General features: G+C 40.1%; 1 protein-coding gene across 3 annotated transcripts; it reads left to right on the top strand.

Annotated features, from left to right (window-relative positions):
• Positions 1-1,057: 1,057 nt before the first annotated feature.
• raf1a (Raf-1 proto-oncogene, serine/threonine kinase a) lies at positions 1,058-17,764 on the top strand. Of its 3 annotated transcripts, XM_086213612.1 has the most exons (18): positions 1,058-1,550; positions 4,528-4,754; positions 4,832-4,944; positions 5,106-5,208; positions 5,293-5,450; positions 5,809-5,898; positions 8,284-8,437; positions 9,552-9,665; positions 9,840-9,864; positions 10,800-10,915; positions 11,013-11,130; positions 11,269-11,353; positions 11,522-11,698; positions 11,779-11,825; positions 11,953-12,071; positions 12,170-12,301; positions 16,370-16,504; positions 16,591-17,764. In XM_086213612.1, the coding sequence occupies exons 2-18, from the start codon at positions 4,554-4,556 to the stop codon at positions 16,729-16,731; spliced, it is 2,028 nt and encodes a 675-aa protein (XP_086069738.1). In that variant the 5' UTR covers positions 1,058-1,550; positions 4,528-4,553; the 3' UTR covers positions 16,732-17,764. The 3 variants fall into 3 exon arrangements, with proteins under 3 accessions (XP_086069738.1, XP_086069737.1, XP_086069736.1); XM_086213611.1 differs by lacking the exon at positions 9,552-9,665 and having other exon boundaries at positions 1,060-1,550; positions 10,803-10,915; XM_086213610.1 differs by lacking the exon at positions 9,552-9,665 and having other exon boundaries at positions 1,062-1,550; positions 16,591-17,763.
• Positions 17,765-19,150: the final 1,386 nt, after the last annotated feature.

Here is a 19,150-nt window from a genome sequence, read left to right as displayed (position 1 = left end):
CATAGTTTACATCTTATTAAGAGACATTCCCAATAATATTAATGAAATACAATGATACTGGGGTGGAGTACCTTAAAACTTCCACAATGACACAGCCCTGCCCTCATCCTCAAAGAAACAGTCCTTGGTACTTCTGGTATTGTCAGATGGAATATACTTGAGAAAACTGAATTTTCATGAATACAACTTGTTAAAGTTAGAAGGCTGTAATGAAAGTAAATGGATTATACTTTATATATCTACCTAACCTTGCCTGCTGTGACTGCTTTGCGATAACAATGTATGCTGCTGAACCCATCAAGACATATTGACCGGGATGTTGCCCAGGCTGTTTTATTCTCAGACAGTTTCAATTCCAGCTTGCTGTTAGGACCAGAGGAGCCATCTGTGATCAGGGTGCCTCGAGGGACCCAGTCTGGGATGCTCCGAAGATGGTGAACACATGGTGAGTGGAGCGGGTACAATTTAATAGCGGTGCCATTTCACCTGGGACAAAAAACAAGCTGCGTTCTCAGCTGAAAAAGCTCCTGTTTCTAGATATAAAACATTTGAAATGGACTATAAACGGATGCTTTTCTGTGAGTTTGAAGAACCTAACCATTGACTTTTCATTTTCAAAAAAAATGCTGTGACTGCAAGAGTCTACATGCCATAATTATGACCCTCTTTGTCCTTTTGACAAAAAGATAAATGTCATAATTACAAGCTGGAAAATGATTTCTTTTGCTACAAAAGGTTGCGTTTTTCTTACATGTCCAGATGATGGCGCACGTGGAGTTAAATGTGGATTTGCCCACCCCTTTACACCAAACCGGTAGTGGGCTGGGTTTTTTTCTTCCTTTTCAAAAGATACAATTCCAATGAATATTTTAACGAATGTATTTTAACGAAATATGTATCTTTTAAGATGTTTCTTGTGAAAAATCGGTTAGCGTAATTCTTTTAACTTCATTGCATCTTCAATGCAATCATAGGCTTTCATAGTGGTGTAAAAATACTGCATAGTTTATTATTTTAATACGTATATTTTAGGAGTAATAGCAACAGTACGGGAGTGGGAGGGCTTAAGTTAGTGCTGTGGTTGCGCAGTGTGAGTGATGCTTGCAACTCTTGTTGTGACTGCAAGGTCCTGTTTCAATCACTGGCGTCAGACGGACGCACGACGCCAACCCTAAACCCTTTTCTGCTCTGCAACGTAAATACTGACAGAAAAGCGGCGAGCAACTCATGGGAGTTTTAATTTGAAAGTGCTTGGCTTGACTTGAAGAATATCCCTCGTCGTGTCACTCTGAGGGTCCGACGGATTTTTTCGCTTTTAACCTCGAGTGGGAGATTAAACATTTCCTCTATTATTTCAGCTCGCTCGCCAGAAAGACCAGCCTATGACCTTCACATTTAAGTAATACACGTTTAGTCGATACAACTTCGGCGTTTTTTAACCAACCTCGACTTTTTCCTTTTTTCTTTGAATGCGTTGCAAATATGATGATGTCACCGACGCCACTCTTTCCTGAAGTTATGGCGGAGCACAACTTTCCTAACTTCTCTTGGTAAGCAAACACAGGCTCCTGGCGTTGCTACTTTCTGTAATAAGTTTCAAATGCTAGCTAGAAGCGCTTCGTCTGAGCAAGTCCAAGAAACGCATCGTATGTTTGAGTGAAATATGAATGAGGCTGGAAAGAAAGGGCTTTACAATGAAATTTCATTACGCTTCCGTGGGCCTACAGGAACTTTTCACAGTAATAAGTTGATCTACCAGGCCTTATTAAAACACGTAGCAGTTAGCTTCTGATGTTTGTGCACACACTGCACGCTTTTCAACAGTCGTCTAGTCAGCCTGTTTAGTCAGTGAGCCTACCTCCCTCGTAATGCTTGCTGACATTGGTTTCACCTACATTTATGACGTGGAACAGTCATAGAAAGTGCTTGCCGTGTAAACCTGGTTGTGTTATGTAGACTGAACTGTTAAATACAGCAAGACGAGCGGGCTCAAATAATTCTGGACCTCACTTTTTTCTGTTTATACCCTTTTCTGGTTGGATCAGAACTTGTTTTGAACACAGTTCCCATAGCATGCATGGTGGGAAGGTGTCAGATCCACACTTTCGCTCTTACTTTTCAGTAGTGAAGTAACTTTACAGGTAATTATGCTGCTGTGACGGTAATTGCAGTAAATTATCCCTTCATTGTCAGACAGTTGCAGGTTGAGGTTTACACTCTGAATTTGTCTATCAATAGAGAACTGTGTTTTGTTTTGAAAACTAAACGTATGAGGAATCATAATTGTTTGTGACTTTTGGTGTTTGTAACTGACGAGTTGACATATTGCATTTGTTCTTTTCAGTATGTTTCTTGTAAATATAGTTTAATCTCCTTGGGTTACACTGTTTTTATTTAAATTACCCGACTCATGCCAATTCACACCAAAATTTACCCCATTTTTAAACATTATAATCCGTGTAATTCTTTCATCTTTTACAGAAAATACTGATAATTTAGTTTAAATAAAATTCAAACTACCATGAGAGCACATATAATGTTTGTATGCAAGTTTGCAAAATATTGTTTGGCCCGATATGATTTAATGGTCTATGCGTCTGTGTGCCATGTTTTTGTAAGGAGATTAAATTTAACCTTTTTTCTCATGATCTTGATCTCCATGATGATTGATATTGACTGAAATTAATAATTTTGTCACAATCTAGTTTTCAGCCATATCATGCAGGCCTCATTTATGCCTAGTTAGAGTTGACGGAACTACTCTGTGTAGTACTGAGGTTCACATGCATTGAAATGCAATCCAGGGCAACAACTCTGCTGTTAATTCTCAGATCATAAAACTTGTAATTCTTCCTTATGTTCATTATTTTGAGTTGTGGTTTTGTTCTGTATTGAGAGTTTCTTTGAACATTCTGCTTATCTCATGTATTTAAATGAGATGGAAAAAATAATTCTAAACAGCTTTTGATATTTTAGTCTAGGTCAACACTACTGCAAACTGCAGCCTCAACCACTGCCAGAGATGTATTTAAACAAATGCATCTCCTGCAGAATCGATCAAAACTAATGATACTATGTTTTTAAAGTGAGAATTTATTGCAGAGCTGTGATATTGCTGATCTGTTTTATCATGTTAGATGTAACTGTTGTAAGTGAAGGAGCTGCTGAGTGAATATTGTAATCTTACAGTGAATGAGTTTTAGTAAAAGAAACGTTTTTTGGGATATATGCTGATCTTCTGTCCCTTCCAGAGTCAGACAAGAAGATAGATGCCTTTCTCTGTGTACATGAAAGGGAGCTGTGACCCACAGAGACCAGCTGACTGGTATCTTAGCACAAGGAATGGCAGTGGATGGGAAGGGTTAGCATACATCAAGTCATACGTCAAGTCATTAATATGCATACTTTTCCTTATACCGGCAATAATATAATAAGGGGTGTGGATAATATTTGTTATGAAATGGCAACATAAAATGTGCAAACTTCACAATCAGTCAGACACAGAGCTTGAACAACTTTCCTGACAGAGTCACTAGGCGCAGTGACCTCATACAAGACCTCAAAATCTCCACTAAATCTTAAACGAAAAAGACAACGCCTGTTAAATTCATGACTAGAGGAGTGACTGCAACTACCAGTGATTTCTGACTTTATAAGAGGTGATGACTTCTGAATAAAACAAGATGCTGAACTTTATGTATTTGTTTTTGACAGAGGTTATTTATGCTAACACTTCCCTCCCCTGACCATCTATTGTGCTAAGCTAGCTAGCAGTCAGTAAGTCTCTGACTCCCTAATGCACACGCGGAAGACAGAAGGCTGTCCAATCTTCTTGTAGAACAAGGTTGTTGCTAACAGTTGGTCAAGCTCTTCTGCCAAAAATAACACATATTCTCTCTTTAGTATTACTGCATTTTTGTCTGAGTTTGACAATAATATGGTACCCTTTAACAGGTCAGAACATACATGTTTCTTGTGGTTTCCTGTCACACTTCTGAAAGGTTAGCCACTGTGATGTAACTGTTGCCCTTCATATAAGAGGGCCGCACTTGGTGAGATTATGTTTGGAAAGTACATAAACAAGCTCTTAAACTACAACCCAAATCTATCTTTTTCTCTCCTACTTTTTTTCCTGGCACTGAAAATGATAATTCAGTGGAATTTACTGTAACTGACAAATATTCAAATAAACTGCAGCTACATTGTCAGTTTAAAGCATCTATTCAGAGTGATAGATTTAGGTTAGAGAGTGTAATCTAAACAGTTTTAGATTTATCCTTAAAAACCATTGACAGAAGAATAGACTTGATTACTTTTCTTGTAATGAAAAACATTTACCTCCTATTTCATTTTGCTGGTTTGTGTTATACAGTTTGACATTAACCGTGCACACTATCACCCTCTGTATCAAGAAGAAAAAGAAATAATGGACTATTGATTGAGAAGTCAGTTGGTGATGTGAGCTCTCAAGCTTTTAGAGTACTCAAACTGTTTGTGTGTGTGCGTTTGTGTGTTTTCTTTTTCCAGACCATTGAGAGCACTTGGCTTTACTAATGGAGCACCTTCAGGGAGCGTGGAAGACCCTAAGCAACGGCTTCGGAATGAAGGACTCTGCGTTTGAAGGCCCGTGCCTTTCACCGACCATGGTCCAGGGCTTTCCCTGTCAACGTCGCTCCTCAGATGACAGCAAGATGCCTGACTCAAAGACTAGCAGCACGATCCGCGTCTACCTCCCAAACCAGCAACGCACTGTGGTGAGTTGCTAAAAGCATATGGAGCCTCTGAGATCTGAGTAGGTGAGAAGAAGAATAATCTAATTTGTTTCCCTCAGGTAAACGTGCGCCCAGGTATGACTTTGCAGAGTTGCCTGATCAAAGCCTTGAAGGTGCGAGGTCTGCAGCCTCAGTGTTGCGCTGTCTTCAGGTTGCATCCAGGACAAAGGAGGTGAGCACAAGACTGTCCGATCCTTGAAACCATGAAAATAAGATCATATGTATTTGTGTAATCATGCATCTGCATGAAAATGATTGTTTCTCACCTGCTGCAGTTATATAGCCTGCTTTGATACTCTTTCATGTAAAGCCTTTGATCTTTTTTTGTGACAGTAAAAAATTACGAATGGATTGGAACACTGACTCCACCTCACTGATTGGTGAAGAGTTGCTGGTGGAGGTTTTAGATCATGTTCCTTTGACGACGCATAATTTTGTGAGTACCTTAGGCATTCCTAACATTCTCAAACAAAGTTCTGCTCCTTAAAGAAATTAACGTTCATCTCAATGTCATTTTTAGGTCCGGAAAACATATCTGAAGCTAGCATTCTGTGACATCTGCCAGAAGTTCCTTTTGAATGGCTTCCGTTGCCAAACGTGTGGCTACAAATTCCATGAGCATTGTAGCACCAAAGTGCCCACGATGTGTGTGGACTGGAGCAATATAAGGCAACTCCTGTAAGGGTCTTTACCATTAAACTGACCTGTAATGACTATCTGTAATTTATTTTACTCCGTAGACAGTGAGAGTTTCACTGAAGTTTCATCTTATCAGAACATAAGATTAAGATTAGAAATGCTTTGGTAAGGAAAAGAAACTGCTGATAATACATTCTCCTGATTAGGCCTGAGCTTGTATACAGGATTTTGCTTACGGGCTCGTATACAAATATGTGTATCATTGACACTGAAGAAACATGCACTTCAACATCACAGGCATTTTCCTGTTTAGTGGTTCACTGTTACATGATTACACTCTCATGGATCCCCACACACATTATTTTGAATCACTGTACTTCTTTCTGTCCATCTTCAGCTTGTGTCAAACACCTGGTGACAGTGGTGCCCCGTCACTTCCCCCACTTACGTCTCGGCGAATGAGAGAATCATTATCACGGTTTCCAAGGTGAGGCATAATTGGATTATAGATTTGTCCACAAAGTTCTCTGATAATGTCAACAATTTGGGATGATAATTTCACTTGTGATGCAGCATGTTATGCACTGGTAAGGGCAACTACACAGCCATACTAACAATGACATAGTCTGGGACTATTTATTTTGGCCTTTTTGCTTTTTGTGTGCTCTCTTTTTCAATATCCTCCTCACAATGTGAAACAACAAAAAACTCTGAAGTAGCAAGCTATTATTAACTTACACACAGAAAAAAAGCAAGCATGCTAAAATCTGGCAGGTCTGTGAGTTTCTTTTAATGAATGGTTATAACAAAATGTATTGCAAATAAAGATATAAAAACACTTTATAAAGGATCCTATGCTTTGGACTGTCCTTGACAATAATGATTGGCGTACAGGAATACAAAGAAGGAGGAGTTTTTCTTCTTATTTTTCTACAATAGCAGAATGATGATGGGAGAAATGTCCGGCTATGCAAGACTAACAGCAACATTACCTCAAGTTCACCTTGCAAAATCAGCCTCTTTTCCCTTGCCATGACCCAGCCCACAGTTTCTGTTCCCCTTTGTCTTTTCTTTTTCTATGCACATGAAAGCCACGATTGCAAGGGCTCACTTCTTGCTGGGCATCATTGTTTTTATTGTCGCTGTGGCAACTGGACAGACACTGATGACGTTAAATGATGACAGTGCATATTTACTTGCCTCATAGCCCATTTTCAGTGGTTTGCATTTTCTTAGTCTGTCGGAGGCTTAAGATGTGCACATACCACTACAACTAAATTGATATCGTTGTTTACTGGCCAAGACAAATAAATGTTTGCTGAATCCAGCTCTCTTCTTCTGTGTCCAAAAAAAATATCACTTGTTTAATTTTAGGGAGGACGTGTAGTCTTAGGTGGAAGTACATTTGGTAATGCCAATGGTATTTTGAGCAGAGGTTTTTTTTTTTTTTTTTTCCCAGAGTCATGTCTATGAAGCATTCGCTGATGTCACACAACATGTTTCTGTGGATTGCTGTAGGACTAATTATGGCTGGGTATTGTAAGGGGAGCTAATGACCGGGGTGGTACTTGGACTAAAATCTGCTTGCAGCAGCTGAGAGTAGAGGAAAATGTTTGAATTTAATGTTCATCAGTCACTGGGTAATAAAATCAAGACATAAGTTGTGTGTTCTATATTAGCAGGTTTCCATTTTTGTCATATTTGTTATGCGTGACTGCAGTGCAGTTGTAGTTGTGTTCTAATTTGCAAAGAATCTTGATTAAATGAAATCCTGTTTTTAATGACGTCCTCAGCTTTAAGGGGGCTTACCAGTCCAAGAGCTGATGTAACAAGAGATGTGAAAAGACCCTGTTGTTTCAAGAGCACCTAAAATAGTTTTATAAAAACACTTTGAGCTGCCAAATTAGCATTCACCAAGTATCAAGTTGTTCCATGCTGAGCAATACCGTTTTGAAACACTGTTTTATGATGCCAAAAAAGAGGGATTGCTGCAATCCAGGGCCACAAATGATCCATGATCTCTGTTTATATGCACCAGTCAAGGGGAGTTACCCTGTCCACATTTGCACCAGCAGCTAGTCTATTGTTCCGTAACAAGATATGTATCAAGAACTACATTCATAGCTGGAATCTGACCAAAGGACATCAGGCACTGTTTATTTATGTTTTGGGGTATAAAGGAGACAACTTGAGATGGACCAGCATTTGAATAGTTTGGTCATTATTGTACTAGGCTGGTGAGCTTCAGCTTCTGATCTTGGCAAGCATCAAGGGTAAAATACCTCTACAGTGTCAAGCTGGCCAAGAATGCGATAACATTTGCTAATTACTACTTTCTCACAAACAGTTTTCCAGTTTTACTTTGGAAGGTTATTGTTTCATTAACCATAAAGTCTATTTTACATTGGCTATCTTTACATGGACAGCAGTAGTCTATTAACCTGATTAAGACACTGCCTTATAAACAGCATTTTCTAACAAACTCTTTGTGATGTAATTCAGTGTGCATCTTCAGTAATTTGTCTTGAACATGAATGGAATATATGGAACTACAGTAAATACCTATGTCAAAATGTTTAAAATAATGCCAATAGGTTATTGCCATCCATGTAAGTGTATGGTTACTTAAAAAACATAATTTGATGGTGCAACACAAACAGATGATTCCTGAATGAGTCTGTAGGGAAAAAAAAATGCCACAGTAAACCAGAAATCCCCAGCAACACCTACTACCATACCCATGACAGTCCAGTTTTGGAGAAGTTTCATGTTTCAGGATTGTTGTTGTGTTAAATGGCAGTGATGTGTGTCATTTTGATGCAAGATGAAAACAATCATTGCTCCATCTTTAACCCTTGCTCTTCCCTCACAGCTCAGCCCACCGATATTCCACACCCCATGCCTTCAACTACACCACACCCTACCCACCTACAGGTGGCGGCCTCTCCCAGAGGCAGCGGTCCACCTCCACACCCAACGTCCACATGGTTAGCACAACCCTGCCTGTTGACAGCAGCATGATAGAGGTAACTACACACCATGTGGGCCTCTTGGGTACTGTTGTAGGTTCAGGCAGCCACTCCTAAAATATCTCCTGCTTGAGAGTGATCTTGCCCTTCTACTTGCATCTCAGGCATTCCAACTATCTTCACTTTACTCTTTTCTACCTCTTATCTTTATTTGCAGTAAGTAATCCACCTGGACAGGGCTCTGCCTGTTTTGAGTAACCCCCCTGATACCATCATCATTTGGCTATTTTAAAATGGCAGTAGTCAACTTTTTTGCTTTAACTTACCAGAATAAATTTAATATTGATTGCACATCATAATGACTGATGGCCCTGGTTTAATAGGCAAAGGAAGTGCATGTGGCTTTAAGCAAACAAAGCAGAAACAAGATTTTTACCTTGCAAGCAATTGGTAGCTTTCTCCATGTAACTTATGTGGCATGTCAGATAGTGTAATAACCAGAGTAACATCAGAGACTGTACCTATGAATAGAAAAAGAAACCCTGTTTTGGGGGGCAAAGAGGGAGACTAGGTAGAAATGGGAAGGTGGTGTTTTTTTAACCAGGATGATATTGGATATGATCCAGAAAAAGAGAGAGAAAGAAAAAAGCTTGATTTTTCAGAGGCAAAGGAAGAGAAGAGGGAAAGATGCAAAGTAAAACAAAGAGAGCATCAGACGTGTATTCACTGGAGAACGTCAGTCTGCACGATCTCTATTTGATCACTAAGTAAGCTTGCTTACTTACTAACGCAACCACGGTGTTGTGCTCTTCATACTCTTCTAGCTCTTTTAGTGATCCTTCAGCTTGTTTATTGCTTTGCTGTCCAGTCTTGTTGACATTTTAAGAGGCTGTAAACAAAAAAAACTACAACTTAAATATTACGGGAAACACTATTGCCACTTTAAAATGTGTGACTTCCTTCTGTTAAGTTCTGTTTTTTTTTCTGTTTCACCTCCACGGATCTTACATAATCAGCTCATGTTTTGCATGTTTTTTATAATAGTTCCCCCACTGTCCAGGTAGAAACCTTGCCATCACTCTTGTCATCATTCTTTCCTCACTTTCCTTTACTGTGTCCCTTTCCCTCCTGTCCTCACTGGCCTGTTGTATTCTCCCCTGCTGGGGAGTAGCTAGACTGCCTGAATACCTCCCCCTGGTGCCATAGATTCTGGCTGAAGAGGAAAGTAGGTATTGTGCACTTCTCCCAGTCTTTTGTTGAGACTTCATCCGAGAGTCAAGAAAAGGTTAGAAAGCAGAAAGAGAGAGAGTGTGTGTATGTGTCTGTCTGTCTGTCTGTGTGTGTGTGTGGGGGTCTGAATGGCACTCACATCTTAGAAGTGAATTCAAACCATGTGACAGCTCAGCATGTGTTTATGTTTGGAGGAGCTGACAGAATTTTGTATTTTTTATCTCTCTAGGATGCCATGCGTGATCATGACTCGGGTAAGTGTCTGCTGTGTGTTTCATTTGCTTCTTGTCATGTATGCTTGAGCTGTATAATACTGCACCCTCACCACAAACTTCCCACCCGTTGATAATGCAGTCATTTTAAACAGAGATGCAATCCTTTCCTTGTGACTTAACTGTCTCGTCGGATGGAAATTTCCCATCACTGCATTAGCTACTGAGGTCGACTACGAACGTTCAAAAGACATTTCAGCAATAGAGGACCCAATGCCAGTAGGTGGGATAGGCTTTTAAACATAAAAAAAGGATCTTTATCATCAATCAGATACAAGTAAACTCGACCAAAGACAACAAGAAATCAAGCAGTCAGTCGACTTAAAAATATACAGGCCCACATATGTCAAATGAAAATATTCATTAATGTTACTAGAACTCAAAACATGAAAAATCAATGAGGTCCAAGTTAAGTGAGTCTGCTAGAAGGGCCTATAATGCAGCAGTGAGTTGGTTTAGGAAAAACATGAAGTGTGAATTTGCAATAACATTTGCTCTTCTACCAACCAGAGGGTACCAACAGAAGTGCTCATTTTCAAGTCAGTATTTTTTAGAATAAGTCTCTCAAAGCTAGCACTAACAAAACTATAACTTATTTTGAAAAGCAAGATCCCTTTACTGGAAGAATTTTTGGAGACAACAGATTGAGGATATTGCCAAACAATGCACAAAAAAAGAGGGATTACTTCCCTTGCTGTCATCATAAATATGTCAAAAGTCTGTCATTGTGTTGACAGACAGTCAAATTCCTACAGTAGGGCCTGACAGACGGAGCAAAGGCTAAGATAAGTAATGACCTGAGTAGTGATTGAGAATGAACGTTTTAGTTAACAACAGAAAATATCTTAGTGGGGAACGTGAGACTAACTGCTATTACTGACTCCCATCCTTCTTGTCCTCACTTTGTGCTCCTAAAGCAGGGAGTTCCCCCAGCCAGAGCCCTACAGGCTGGTCCCAGTCCCAAACCAAAGCCCCTGCACCTGCCCAGCGAGAGAGGGCTCCGTCCTTTAATACTCAGGAGAAAAATAAAATTGTAAGTCCTACCTCTTATCATGTAAACCATATTATTTTGTCATGTCACAGGCTTTGTTGTGTATACAGTAACACCTTTCTGATTTCTGTTCATCCAGAGGCCTCGGGACAAGCGTGACTCTAGTTACTACTGGGAGATTGAGGCCAGTGAGGTTTACCTGCAGTCCCGCATTGGTTCAGGCTCCTTTGGAACTGTATACAAAGGGAAATGGCATGGTAGGAATGCATTTCAAATGGGGCAGGGCACTTAAAGGTGTAACTACAAACACTTTGACCTTTTCAGTTTTCTGTTAACACCTTGTATCATGTCTCATTAAAGCATCAAGGTAGCTGAGTGTGGTATTTTTTTTGTAGGTGATGTAGCAGTCAAGATTTTAAAGGTGACTGATCCTACACCGGAGCAGTTTCAGGCATTCAGAAATGAAGTGGCTGTCCTAAGGTATGAAATGTAGGCTAGCATGGAAACATGCCACATTGATATAGTTTGGTCTCTTTATGTGTTTTCTTGATCTTAAAGCTTTCACTTTTTTTGACAACTGCAAGTCATGTTGTCATCCTCATTGCATATTTTTTCTGATATCCTGCTTCCATTTGCATTCGGTTGCAGGAAAACACGACATGTCAACATCCTGTTGTTCATGGGCTACATGACGAAGGACAACCTGGCTATTGTGACCCAGTGGTGTGAGGGCAGCAGTCTCTACAAACATATTCATGTCCTGGAGACAAATTTTAAGATGATCCAGCTTATAGACATTGCCAGGCAGACCGCTCAGGGCATGGAGTAAGTATTTAAGTACAAGCATTTGTCTGATGAAGCAGACTAAAACCAAATATGTTATCTAATGTGCTCTTCATTTTTAGCTATCTGCATGCAAAGAACATCATTCATCGTGACATGAAGTCCAACAGTATCCTTTCTGTCAGCTGCTTCAATAATAGAATACTTTGTGAAAGGTACAGGTACTCTATGTGCTATTATCCTCAGGATCAGTATGTTCTCTGTGTTGTTACTGTGATTCCTTGATAGCAGTGTAGACATCTTTTTGCATGAAGGGCTGACTGTGAAAATAGGAGACTTCGGTCTTGCTACAGTAAAGGCCCGGTGGAGTGGCTCTCATCAGGTGGAGCAGCCTTCTGGTTCCATTCTCTGGATGGTCAGTAACAGCTTTCATTTCAGTACAGTAATTCAACTTTAGTGAGACACATGATTCATATGAATGTGATTTTGGTGTGTTTCTTTTTCTGCTCAAAGGCTCCTGAGGTTATTCGGATGCAGGATAACAATCCCTACAGCTTCCAATCTGATGTCTATTCCTATGGAATTGTTCTTTATGAGCTCATGACAGGAGAGCTCCCCTACTCCCAGATAGCAAACAGAGATCAGGTAAAATGTCATCATTTTTTCACACGATACCATATGTTTTCCCTTACTGAGTTGTTTGTCTTACTTCTGGAAGATGGAATGTTGATATCATTGAAGCATTTAATGTGTCCAGTATTAGCAAGCACAAACAAAAAGTTACAACCTGCCCAAATGAATACCTTAAGACCTCTCTCCATTTTCAGAACATAGATGCTCCTATTCTTCTCTACTGTTTGTCACAGTCACAACCATGCGTAGTGTCACCTGCACCTCCATCTTCTGGTGGCATTACGTAGGCAACTTTTAGCTGCTCCACACCAGCTGATTGAAACATGCCTTTGGCACATTTCTGTCTTAGCTTAAAATTCAATAAAAAATAAATATTGATTTCTACTTGTTCCCAAAATCTGCTGCTAGTCACCACCAGCTTGTTTTCAGTGAAATTAGCTAGTTGGCATTCTGGAACAAGATGTTAACCCAGCTATATTTCGCAGAAACTATGGAATTGTCTGACCTCCACCACTTGGGATATTGACATTGACTCTCACAAAAGTCAGATTGTATTTGGATCAGATAAGCCTGACAACTGCAGTAGACGGCAATAGAAGTTAATATTTATAGGAGGATACCATCTCTCTGATGAGCACAGAAAGGATGGACTCTCTGTTGCCCAGCATCACTGACACACCTCTAATCAGGCCCAAAAGATACCAGTGTTGGACTCTGTCATGTCTAGCATCATTCTGTGGCATCTGTTACAGTATCTACTCACACAGCTATCTGGATTGCTTCTTGAAAAGTAGTCATCAAGCAGCCTCACCACCTTTCCAGTTGAAAATGCCAGGCTCTCCCTTTCTCTCACCAGAGGAAGAGAAGATGGGACATACTGTTCAGTAGATTTTGTGGGCGAGTTTATGTTCTTGCGAGTACAGTCGTCTGGTTCTCTGTTGTTGTTAACAAGTCTTACTCGTTTGTGGTGTTTGTCCTTCCCCTCCAACTGCGGTTGGATGAGTATAAAAAGTTAGCACTGCCTTTTAACTGAATTTGAACATTTTTCAACTCTTTGCGACTGGAAAATATTACTGAACATTTCATATGACACTGACGTTTGTGGCAGAGTGTAAAACGTGGAGCACTCATTTAAAGCAAAGATGTGCCGGCAGCAGGAAAGCTTTAGTCAACACAGCCACTTAAATGAGATTGCAGTGTAGCAACAATGAGCAGAGATTTTTTTGTCTTTTCTTTTTTCTCGTACTGCTACCTGCGCAATAAACCAACTGAGTGGACCCGATGGACTTTATCCAAACCTGCATGCTGCTGCTTTCTGCAAATATTGTGTCGACTATGCATATGTGTTCAGCCACAAAATACCTGTCAGACAGCTCCATGACGTGATAGTCCACAAACAGACTCAAAATAATGTCCACAGCCACTGTAAATACACTGGAAGAGTCCCTGTTAACAAGTGAAATTTCTCAACATCTAGCCAAATTCTTCCCGTATCACTCAAGAGGCGTGGACTGTCAAACTCACATTCTGTTGCTCGACCTATAAATCACATTCCTAACCGTCTAACACTCAAGCACCATAATTTTGTCTCCACAGCATCTCTTTCACTAAATTATTGCACACACGTTAATTCCGCTTTCTCTTCAGCTTCCCACCAAATATGGTCAGCTCATTGTGAGATCCCAATAAAACAAATCCTTTCTGTGTCAAGGTTTTATTTTGTTCCGAACAGTCCCCCCTGAGGACTTTTCCCCTCTCACTGAACTCACTCCTTCAGTCACTTCCATCAACTCAGATCAGCACATTCTCTGATCTCCTCTCCCACATTGCTTCGAAATATAACAATATTCTCATTCTTGAGGATTTCAACACCACACTCACTGTCCCTCCAAAGCCATGACTTATAATTTCATACATTTACTTGCAATCAGTGAATGTCCCATCTCATCTGAAATATGATCATACTTCAGGATTAGTTCTCTTCTGTCTCTTCCTTTGATCATACAATATTTAACTGCCTTATAATTCGTGTTTTCTTTCCTGTTGAAAGTACTTTTATTTGTACTACAAAATTTCTTTATCGTGTGTCCTCATCTCCTCCTATTTGCCCCTTCTGTAGATAAAATTCAATACATTTTGGTGTAATTTTTTTATTTAAAGGAATGAATTTGTCAAACTTATCAGTCTGCTTGGTCATTCAGTTTTGGAGAAAGCATCATACAACTCTGCATTACTTCCAGAATCAGCAGAGGTGACCATTATTAATTTTACACACATTCTGCAATAGTGCCATAAAAATGACGCCGCTGTGATTGCTTTTACTTCTTTACATAGAACCAAATAATGCCAGCATGATGCCGACACCGCAGTTTAGTTTATACAGTGTCCTGGCCTTCTGCAACAGATAAATCCATTGTGTTCCTGCTTTGAATGAGCTGTTATACCGCTCTGCCTCTCACATTTGATTAAGCACTTTTACTATGTGGATAAGAGGTGCAGTGATCATTTTACCGATTCCGTCGCCAGAAGTCTATACAGGTGGAAATGGGTAACACTAGCCTAATAATCCTGTCTTGATAGTGCTGTATTAAAGGTGTTCAGACTTCTGTATGTCCCTGAAATGCAGGTCTAAATGTTTTTTAGCCTTTAAATGTGTCTTACATGACCAGCTCAGGTATTTCTCCCATTATGTCTTTGCATATCTCTTCGTAACGTTCTATAAATATACTATCAAGTTGAATCATAGTACAATTATTTGTAACAATTTGTTGAAAATAGGCGCGTGTCTGAATGCAGGTCCTCATCTGGATCGCGTGTCAAGCCAGAAGATGTTGGAAATACACTGACTCGCTGTCTGAAGGGGGTTGTGGTGCTGGCCCGAAGCCCACCGTGGAACAGAGGCCTGTGCCCTGCAGCAGTTTACCTAATTTTAGAATCAGTAACACAACCCTGGATGTGTGAGGGAAAAAGGAGTGCCTGTGTCTGTGGTTTTATGTCCCTTCTTAGGTCACAAGACCTGATCTGGATCGTGTCTGGCTCCTTGCTCAATTTATTGTGTCTATAGTCTCTATTCAAAGAAGACTGCTGCACAAAGTGTGCCTACATGTACTGTTATGCTCCCGTTCCCCTTAATTAAATATAATAACTTTGTACTTGGCGAGCCTGTATTATCATATTATCTCTGCAGCATCACATTATACTCCCTCTTCCACTGGACATACCTGCCTACTGAAGCTTATTGATCCTGAGTAGATGACAAGTTGCCTCTTTGTTTTGTTGTGTTTGTTTGGTTTGTTTTTTGCTTTTTATCCCCTGCAACAAATTAGTGATATCTTTTGGGGCTTTTGCATTTTTTTAATGTGGTAGAAAGCAGCAAAGTGGGTAGTGACAGTGTTTCTTCCCGTTTTAGATCTTTAGCTCCGGTCACTTAAAAATTGAAATTGAACAATCGTAGCTCATTGCTAGAACATACAAGGTTGGATTTGTGGCCATGATGACAAAAAGTTGGCAAAGTTATGAGAAGAGGCATCAAGCTTTCATTGCCTCCACATATATTGGTAATACTGGAGCCCAGACCACTGGGGATGGTGACAAATTTCTGCTTTCACATCATTACTGATTGGAGCCAAATGTGTCTGCTGCAGTCGATTGACCCAGGAGTAAATGACGATTAAACCTGTTCCTGTTACTGGAAATAGCCTGATGTTAGCAGATGTTAACAGTTTTTACTGGCGATGTGGGGTTTGTGTTACTTAAGCAGTAACATTGACTATGATTTTATACAACTTGTAAAAGAATATTGTACTTCAAGGTCCAACAACAAGCAAAGACAAAGAACTCTGAATACACAAAAGATAGATTGATATTGAGGGTTTTCTTGGGGGCCTGTGGTGCTGCACCAGGCTAGACGCACTTTTGGGTTGGGTGGAGAAAGCGGATCGAAGCACTGGTTATACAGGGGGTACTTGCTGGGAGTCTTGAAAGATGAGTGAAAATGTTCAAAAATGCTGGTGGCAAAGAAGGAAAAAGTTAATATTCCATGTCACTCTCTCATGTTGTCTGTGACTTCTCTCTTCTCAGATAATCTTCATGGTGGGGAGGGGTTATCTGTCCCCTGACCTCAGTAAGCTCTACAAGAACTGCCCCAAAGCCATGAAAAGGTTGGTGGCTGATTGCATCAAGAAGTCCAAGGATGAGAGACCACTCTTCCCGCAGGTGAGCTGCTCTCTGTGATTGTAGTTGTAGATTGAAGCCGATAGAGGAATGTTAATTACAATTCTCCTTTTGTGCGTTTATTTTAGATCTTGTCCTCCATCGAGCTTCTCCAGCACGCCCTCCCTAAGATCAACCGCAGTGCCTCAGAACCGTCCCTGCACAGAGCCTCTCACACAGAGGATATCAACGCTTGTACTCTGACCTCCACCAGACTGCCTGTTTTTTAGAGGCTCAGACAGCACTGCCCCTTTCTCCACTCCTTACTCTACCCCTCCTCTTCAGAATATCCAAAATAGTCCCCATACTCTCGAATCCTCTCCGTAATGAAACCAATAATTATGTAAACACGTGTTAATCAGTTTATGTAAGGCGAGGGGGAAGTGCTAAGAAGTGTGCATCTGAGATTGACAATGGATTAGGTGATGATGGATTGCAGTCAGATGTACACATGAAGAGGTTGCCATAAGAGACCCATGGAAGTGGTGCCTTGCTTATCACTGCATGCATTAAGAAGTATGCAGAGGCTCTTTGGTGGCTATGTGTTTGGTCAAATTTGTAAATATATGCACGCACACCCACATAAGATGATGAGAGATGGACATTGAAGGAAGCTCAAGAGAAAGACAGGTGTGTCTTTCTTGGGTTCTGTGACGTGAAGCACAACCTTCTATTCTGCCGCCCTGGTTTCCGATGAAGAGGACCTTTTTTATTTTTTAAAGCTTTCCTCCCCCGAGAGGAAACCACCTGGACTAAGATCCTGGACTGAGATCCTGCACAGCTCCTCTCAACAAAGCATTTGGATGTAGTCCATTTAGTTGCACAGCAGTAGTTGATTCCGCATTTTCTTAAATGATAATGGAGTAGATATGGGAAATGTTTTGTCATTTTGTTGTCTTTGACTTTTTGAATTGTCTTCATTTTTTTGGGTCATTTTGGAGAAATGGATGCCTGTCAGACAGTGAGCACAAAGTGATGATGGAATTCTTTGAATTTGCACATTTTAGCAAGAGCAATGGTTTTGTGTCAATGTTCTACACAGCAGATTTGTATCTCTGAGTAAACGGATTTGTCAGTACACACACATTCTTGTCATTTGTTACCGTGAGTTGGTTATCATGAGCTGGACATTTGGCAGTTGTCTTAAATATTTAAAATGATTTGGAAACTAATTTGTTTTTGTTTTATCATGTCTCTTTCTGAAGGTTAAACGTTTTATTGTCAACCCGGTGAGAAAGTTGTCTATTCAATATTTTAATAAAATTAAGTTAAATCTTTACCAAAGCAGACCGTGTTGGTCATCTTTTTTTAGGGCAATGTACATATGCTCTGTTGTTGTTTTTAAGCAGCAATGAAAGCAGGTGAGGTGGTCAGTTGACAACAGATTATTCTCATTTTCTTCACTTAGCAGCAATGTACCACACATGTGCAAGACTTTGTGGCAGGGTGTGATGTTTGCTGTAGCAGTGGCAACGTGGTGTAACCTCACAGGGGGATACACTCCAGACACGCCACCAGGGGATTCCGCCATTGGCTGATTGTCTGCACTATATACATAGCCACTGGAAAGTCCAGTGGAACAACAATCATCCAGCAAGAGAAAGACGTGTGGTGGAAAGAGAAGACGGATATATTTTGTTTTAGTGTAAACATCCAACATGTAGTTCCTGCTGGGCAGGACCACTTGATTTATCTCAGTCTGGAGTACAAATGTATAGTAAACATGGAAATGTTTGCTATGATCTAAATATGGGAACAGGCATTTATTTTAATGTTTAATGGCCCATTGAATTGAGTACAGGACAAGAAACATGATGGAAGCTTTTCTAGCTTTTTATCTAATTGGAATCAGATTTTATATTTTTTCTTGAAGTAAAATATATCCGGTATCAAAAATATTGCAACATAATTACACCAAGTTAATCAAAGTTTGCTAACCACTAGATGTTGTCATATGTTTATCTGGTCTATTTCTGCACCCTGTCAAACCACACAGATTGCCAAAGTGAAACCAGCAGTGCCCAAATGTCCTACATTCCCTAGCTGACATTTGCTCCATCTAGTGGGTGTTCCTCCATGATGAGTCCCTCTACTTCACATGCTTTCATTCTAGTCAATCTTCTTAAAATAATGTTATTGCTAAAGCAGAGTGAGTGAGTGGATTACTGAGAACACAGAGTACTTAGTAAGCATCCTCTAGAGTAACCAATGAGAAAAAAAAATAGTTCCCCTCAAGGCATGAATAAATACATCTTTGTTTTGGGTTCGGGTACTGATTTCCCCCTCACACTAAAACTTTAGCTAACATTATTAAAATTACATCATATTGCTTTTCCCTTCTTTGTCAAATGATTGTACATTATTTAATTTACATGCTTCTTTATCAAAAACTCACTGTATGTGCCGTTGAGGTTCAGAACTTACACATTGTTATATTCAATCCATACTTCCATCCATTTTCTACCGCTTACAGACAGACATTCACTTTCATAGCCAAACCTTCGGTCAATTTAAAGTATCTGATTAACTTAGTCCCCTCTTGATGTCTTTGGACTGTGGGAGGAAGCTGGAGTACCCAGAGAGAACCCACGCAGGCACAGGGAGAACATAGAGACTTCACACATCCCCTTGCTTTGAGCTGGGGCTTGA

The sequence above is a fragment of the Aulostomus chinensis genome, chromosome 9 (genome assembly GCF_037954235.1).
Source record: "Aulostomus chinensis isolate RoL2024-O1b breed Wild chromosome 9, RoL_Achi_v1.0, whole genome shotgun sequence".
Taxonomy (NCBI): domain Eukaryota; kingdom Metazoa; phylum Chordata; class Actinopteri; order Syngnathiformes; family Aulostomidae; genus Aulostomus; species Aulostomus chinensis.
The sequence above is the reverse complement of the archived record's forward strand: the minus strand, read 5'-3'. Positions and strand labels throughout refer to the sequence as shown.

What these genes read in the sequence shown, in the direction of transcription:
- raf1a (XM_086213612.1), top strand. Translation starts at nt 4,554, where the DNA reads ATGGAGCACCTTCAGGGAGCGTGGAAGACCCTAAGCAACGGCTTCGGA. An exon ending in TTGCATCCAGGACAAAGGAG is followed by an intron (nt 4,945 to 5,105) that starts GTGAGCACAAGA and finishes TTTTTGTGACAG; the next exon opens with TAAAAAATTACGAATGGATT. An exon ending in ATACAAAGGGAAATGGCATG is followed by an intron (nt 11,131 to 11,268) that starts GTAGGAATGCAT and finishes TTTTTTTTGTAG; the next exon opens with GTGATGTAGCAGTCAAGATT.